The sequence below is a fragment of the Morus notabilis genome, unplaced genomic scaffold (assembly GCF_000414095.1).
Source record: "Morus notabilis unplaced genomic scaffold, ASM41409v2 Scaffold203, whole genome shotgun sequence".
NCBI lineage: Eukaryota > Viridiplantae > Streptophyta > Magnoliopsida > Rosales > Moraceae > Morus > Morus notabilis.
In genome coordinates, this window is record NW_010361196.1 from 680,521 (window position 1) to 687,473 (window position 6,953).

The following is a 6,953-nucleotide window of genomic DNA, read 5'->3' on the forward strand; positions in this document are numbered from 1 at the left end:
AAAAATTGGAGGTCAGAAAATAAAAATGCAAGCGGCGAAACCAGTAAAAATAAAAGGCAGCTCAATCAAGTCTTACGTGAATTTGGAAAGAGATCTGCTTCCACTGACGATCAACCAAAGAAGATTGAGTGGCAGCAATCCAGTGCGGCTTGAGAAAAGACTCATATAGAGCCTGGAAGACAAGGGAGAAGCAAGGAGGAAGTTTCAACATCGCCCCAATCTCGGCATCAGAGATATCCGGGACTTGGAAATTGGGATCCATGATTTTTGCCCCCCGGATAAGCACGCGTTCCCTCGGTGCCGGAGGAATATTAACATCAGGAATAGGGACCGTCGGCGTCCAAGTTTCTGCCACTGACGTCTCTTCTTTGCGCCTCCTTTTCGGCGCATGGTCCACCTCCGACACCGAAGGGCCCTTTGTGGTCTTCTTTGTCCTCGACGCCTGGGAAAAAGAACTAACTTTCTCCTTTCCCTTAGAAGGGGGTTGTTGGCTCGGCGGGGGCTACTGACTTGGCTCGGACTGCTGACTGTTGGGAAGCTGGATCCTCAAAGATGCCATTTCTACGGAAACGACGAGACAAAAATGTAGTCGACGTTTGGATAGACAAATGCCATTATAAGAAAGGCATCGGGATGAGGGGTTTACCTTCGTTGCTTAAATGGAAATATTCACGGACGGCGTCGAGATCAGTAGGGTATGGGAGATCGAGAATTAACCCAACGCCTCGAAGATTGGCCTTGGTCAGGAGGGTGTCAATATGGCAAACCTCGGACGGGAACGAGAAGGCCTTCTCAATCCTCGCCAAACTATTCCCAGAGAACTTCGGCCGGTCTTGACTGACTGTCGGATAAAAAGACTGTCAGCGTACGAAAAAAAAGGAAGAAGCAAAGTAAGGTAAAAGAAAGAGAATCAAAGTCTCACCCATGTTCCCAAACGACGCTTGCACCTTCCTTCGGCGGGGCAAGCGGTCGTCGGGATGAAAATTGAAAGGCCCGCGTATCATAAAAAACATGGGATTCCACCCATGTGACGACGATGGAATACCCAGTATTAGCTTGCCAAATCTGGACTGAAATCTCCCGTGCCCACTCAAAAAGTACCACCCATCGTACTGGGCGACATGACACAATCTGTACATAAATCTAAACTCATCTAGAGGAAGATCCATGTCAAACTGCTGGCTCCACAAAATCCAGGCGCCGGCGAAGCAGTACTAGAAATTTGGCGCCAATTGGGCAGGGAAAATGCCATAGAAGTGGCAATAATCTTTTACAAAGGGATGAACCGGAAGGGTCATCCCCGTTGTGATGGCTCTGGTATAGACAGGGAGGTATCCGGTCGGAGGCATACTAGTCATAAAATGCATGTCCGGGAGGAGGTATTCGAACCACCTCCCATCAATGCATCCTTCCTTCACTGCCCGGATAATGTCCTTATTTCAGACTCTCGACGCCACGACGTTGGCTGTAAAGAAAGACCTGTCCGGGTCACCACTCGTGGCAGCTAGGGGGGCATCCACTAGCGAGGCAGCCACCCCGCTTACACTGCCCCCGTGAAGGGAATTCGGCCAACCACTTCATCTAGCATTTGTTCTATACTACCAAACTCGTCGTAAAAATCGTCGGCTGGTCCATACATGGCCTCGGCGTCTTCTACTTCCTTCAGCAAGGAGTCGACCCCTGAAGAGGAAGAAGACCATGAAATCTCCACCACAGAAGGGGAGTCTGGACGAACGACGGAAGGATCCTCTCGACGGGGGGAGTTTTGGGCCATTATTTTGGTGATTAACAAGACAAGGAATTGAGTTAAAACCCTAACGTCGAGAGGAAGAAGAAAGAGACGGCCATTATAAATGACGACTGCTCAAACGCCTCGACATAACGTCGACCATTCATGTAAGAATGGTAACGGCGAGTATTCATGGTAGCCCAAGTTCACCAGAACTCAGGAACCAGAAGCGCACAGACGACCACAAAGTCAGAAAAAGAACTATCCTATGCAGACAAATGAAATGAAGTAAGTCTCTCTAACCTCTACATTTCGCATATTTACACATGCATATGAGTCAATAGGGAAAACCCATAAAGGAACGGTGCAAGCAAAGGATGGAAAGGCTTACGGTAAGAAGGATTCCCGGCAAAGTCTGGAACTAAGACAGCTTCGCAACACACCAAGCAGCACAAGGAATGCGGTTCAGAAAGGTATTTAAGGGGAAGAATTCCAGCAGAGTAAACGACAGTTCAACGAAAGTGAAATGTGTTTGTGTTTTAGAAAAATGGTCTCGGTTCAGAAAGGTATTTAAGGGGAAGAAAATCCTTGACCCCTGACCGTCGGATGAAATTCGCAGAATCTAACGGCAAGGGAATCTCGCCCAAATCTGACGATGACAAACGAAGGCGGGAAAATGAGGGGGCGCGATCCAAGGGCTCACATTCGTTCTTTCGAAATAAAGGCCTCACGTCAGCATAGGGAAGTGACCGACGCGACGGTTGCGTTCCTCAAGAAAATCCGAAGCATCCAGACCATCATTGCGGACGAAGGCTCGGAACTGGTTTCTCACACCCGAAGCACGGAGGAACGACCGAACCTAAGCTCGAGGCTGTCTAAAAGAAACCCTCGACCTGGGGGGTAGCTATTGCGGGGGAAAATGTGGAGGATGCGTGGAGGAATGACAATATGACACGTGGCCTTAACCTCTTCTCGCAAAGCAACAACCCTCGACGTCTGGGACTCCCTTCCATTCCGTCGCGAAGAGCCCAAGTAAGAAGTCCAAGTTAGGGCGTCGATTTCAACACTGGCGACGAGAGGAATGCTTATTGGGGGAAAGCCTGACGTGGCAAGTTGTGTACAGTAATGAGGGATGTCTGCAATGCAGGCATTAATTGCAAACCCTTAAACCGTCTCACGAGGGACAGAAAAGGGTTACAGGTACGCACATAGCCGCAACATGAGACTAATTAGTTGAGTGAACAGTACTCCAAGTGATTAGTGGGCTACGTCTGGGCATAAAAAGGAAGAGCACTTGAGTGCTTCTGCCTACAAAAGAAACCCACCCAGCGAAGGAAGCTCCAATATAAAAGAGGGAAAGCCCCATGCAGAAAGGGGGTTCACGTCCAATAAAGAGAAAAAAGAACAAGAGAGCAATTAATGTAAATTGTAATCACCTCAAAAGGAATATACAATCACAGTGGATGTAGCTCTGATTTTATAGAGTGAACCACTATAAATTCTCTTGTGTTCCTTTACTTTAAAGCATCATTCTCCCAAATTGTTCATCCCTCTAAAAACATCAAACACCTTCGGTACAAAACTCTAACATATAACCTGTATTAAAGCCGGTAATCTGACGGGAAACCTAGAGGTAACCCAGCATGTTTTTGTTGACGAAAATTCACCGTCAACAGATGTGATTGTTTATGAGAGCTTTTTACTGTAAAAAACTCAAATTCTAAACTCGAATAAGTAAAGTGAACGAGATTCTAACATAATTAATGAACAAATTAATACGAACAAACAACCCATTTAGGTCTAAATTGATGTCTGACAATGAAGTAGTGCAATTATGAGGATAAGAGGATCATGAGACCTTGAGACAATGCATGGATTGCTTAATGAAAATTCTTTTCTTTTTTTTCCAATTTTGTTTCTAGAAAAAATATAAAGAAAACTATCTGATCTCAACCGTCCATCCATCGTACCAATCTAGGTGGGCCATCCTATTAGCTAATCTAGCGGTCTAAGTTAAAATAATTATATTTTGGTCCACTTCTTGTCCTTTCGCCGTTCCCAAAAGAAGAAAAAATAGAAAACAAAGTGAAGACTGAAGAGGGGAGCTGCTCAAGTCTGAGAAACAAAATTTTGCCGAGAAAACAAAAACGAAAAAGAAAAAGAAAAAGAAAAGAAAAAAGAAAATCACTCTCTCTTCCACTCCCCCAAATCCTGAGATAAAGATTGCAAAATATTTATTATTAAAATTTCCTATTTATCCGAAGAAATTTAATTTAGTAATTTTAATTTTTAATTTCGGTAATAAATTTATCAACAAAAAGCTTTTGGAGATCTGAAACAGATAGAGAGAAAAGGCCTCACTACTTCGATTACTCACCAGCTTATAGGGATAATAATCCTCATCACCGTCAATGTTTTCTAGCTCCCATTGATCGAATCTCAGCCGTTCATATCTATGATTCATGAAGCTTATGTTATTCGTCATACCTAGGGTTTCTATCCACGATCTCTGGTTAGCTTCTGTCGCCGCCGTAGTGCTCGTCCTCGTCAACCATGTCGTCGGCGGCGAAGATCGGCCACGGCCATCCCCGGATCAACGGCCATATTTTGCCCCAGCCGTGTCCCCACCTGGCCGAGTTTCGATCGAGGAACGGCTCCAAGCCATTCCGAGCCTTGCAGGACTGCCTCCGAGTCAAGCCACCGGGAGGTGGCGCCGCGATCCGGCGGGATCCAGACGAGGTGGCGCGCTGCGGCATGTGCGGCGACGCGGCGCGGCCAAGGCTCTACGCCTGCGTGGCGTGCGCCGCCGTGTCGTGTCACGCGCCGCCTGAACCCTCCCACGCCGCGGCGCACGCCGAGTCGATGCCGCCGGGGCATGAGATCGCCGTCGACGTCGATCGCGCCGAGCTCTTCTGCTGCGCGTGCCGGGATCAGGTCTACGACCGTGACTTCGACGCCGCCGTGGTCTTGGCGCAGACGTCGGCGTCCAAGCTCGGTGCGAACTCGTCTTCATCATCATCGACATCGGCGATTAGGTTTCAGCATCCGGAGAATCTACGAAAGCGGCGCCGCGTCGATTACCGTCCTTGGGTTCCCGATCTGAGGGAGCGAGCTCTGGTGGGGAATGGATCGGTTCCTCTCGGAAGCTCCGATTCGAGTTCGGATTTTCCACGAGGGTTGCGCGGGCTCAACAATTTAGGGAACACCTGTTTCATGAACTCGGTTCTTCAAGCTCTGCTTCACACTCCTCCGTTGAGGAACTACTTCCTCAGCGACCGCCATAACCGCTACTTTTGCCGGGAGAAGAACGGCGTATCCAATACGAATCGGAGGAACGGTGCTAATTCCGATGTGAATGGAAAGATTCGAAATTGTTTGGCTTGCGATATGGACGACATCTTCTCGGCAGTCTTCTCAGGGGATCGGACGCCGTACAGTCCCGCGAAGTTTCTCTTCAGGTTTGTGTTCGATTCAGATGTGGAAATACGCCGATACATGTGCGTATATTTCAAATTCGCGTGGTTTTGATCTCGCGATATGATCATCTTTTTGTTGCAGTTGGTGGCAGCACGCGGCCAATCTGGCGAGTTACGAGCAGCAAGATGCACACGAATTTTTCATTTCCATGCTTGATGGGATTCACGAAAAGGTCGACAAGGATCGGGGTAAACCCCAGAATCCAGGTTAATTTGCTTTCTTTTCCTTAACTTTGTTTTCATTTCCTAAATGTAGTTTTGTAATCATCAATAAAGAAGGGGAGGAAAAAAAAAAAAAAAAGGTCTGGAGTTTAATTTGCGATTAATTCAAGTATAATCTTGAGTCTATGATTTGCTCTTGTCCCTGTCAGAACATTCTGTACTGTTTTGTGTGTTGAAAAAAATATTAAATTTTGCCTGTTTGCCGAAAAATAATGAATTTTCTGGGGAGAAAAAGGGAAAAGAGGTAGAGAAAAACTTACCTCGATAGGACGTGTCTTAATATGGGCCCGAAATCTTTGCTTTTTATTATTTTTTATTTATTTTGGGAGTACAAATTTTGATTATTTGGTAGAATTTCTTACTTTTTTCTTGAAGATGTTTAGTGACCACAAGAATAGGAGCTATGCTGGTTGAATTTGTTGGATTTTTGGTGTTGGCCATTTTCTGTTAGATGTTGATTTTTGGGTTATCCGGAGATTATAAGATGTTAATGAGTTTGTATTTATGTAAAATGGGCCTAGTTTTACTTTTGTTTTACACAGAAATTTAAATTTTTTGAGAGAAAATACTATAACAAAAGTTTTGTGCAGTAGTTCGAACCTATAAAGCAAATGGGCTTTTAGTCTTCTAACTTGTCCAAACCTATAGTTGGTATTGTATCTAATATCTATAGCTATGACAGGGGTAGTGAGACGACGTAGGACGTTTTAAGTTGACCTTGTTCTTAGCCACACTAAAGATCTAATCGCCCTGCATTTGTGAGCTTAAGATATGATTATCAAGTCCATCATTGGTCGTGTCTCAGTACCTATTAGATGGGTAACTTTAGATGCCCGAAGAGAAACATTCAATTGTATTCTCATTGAATCGCTGAATGAAAGTAGATGGCCACGCAATCATGATATGCATTAAATGAAACTTGAGGGCTTTGATGCCGCCACTCATCTGTTTAGAATTCCTTAATGAGCAGCTTGTGTCCCTATGTTTCAATTTGCAGTTTCTTTTTAGTTAAGGTGATTAAAGTAATGAGATTAAGAGGTAATTGTTACGTTTAACTGCAGGGCGTGGGTCTAGGTATGTTGCTTGTTGCCTTAGGAGTTGACAAGTGCTCACAGATTTAGGGCTAATATCAATCTCAACCTGGTGGCTTGATGGTGTTATCTGCTTCATTCCAGTAAGTCAAATTTTCCTTAGCCCACTCAGTTTCATCATAGGATTTTCTAGTGTTGCTTGCTTCTCATGATAACTCCGGGTTTTGTCGTGTTTATTGGTCTTCTTACTCGATCCCAGTCAACCAGCGTAGACTTTCTTGTAGATCTATTTGGAACTTTGCTTCTTGCCTCAATCCGGGTTGTCATTTTATCAAATAAGGAATATTCAGTAAAATTGAGTATGATATTCTATAGATTTTTGGGTATTTGAGGATAGAACTATGAAGTGGATCATGTGCCTAGTTGTCTGTAGATATATCATTGATTGCATGTTCTTGTTCGTTCATTGTAGTGCCTTCCCCCAACCAACGCCCC

At 45.1% G+C, this 6,953-nt stretch overlaps 1 protein-coding gene across 1 annotated transcript in view; it reads left to right on the plus strand.

The window, feature by feature from the left end:
• The first annotated feature begins 4,201 nt into the window (after positions 1–4,201).
• The window catches only part of LOC21407642 (ubiquitin carboxyl-terminal hydrolase 22), a 4,465-nt gene continuing 1,713 nt past the window's right edge, over positions 4,202–6,953 (plus strand). Inside the window, exons 1-2 of the mRNA XM_010098697.2 lie at positions 4,202–5,187; positions 5,288–5,412. Of these exons, the coding sequence (XP_010096999.1) occupies positions 4,283–5,187; positions 5,288–5,412 (1,030 nt within the window). The 5' untranslated portion in view covers positions 4,202–4,282. The remainder of the gene's footprint in view (positions 5,188–5,287; positions 5,413–6,953) is intronic.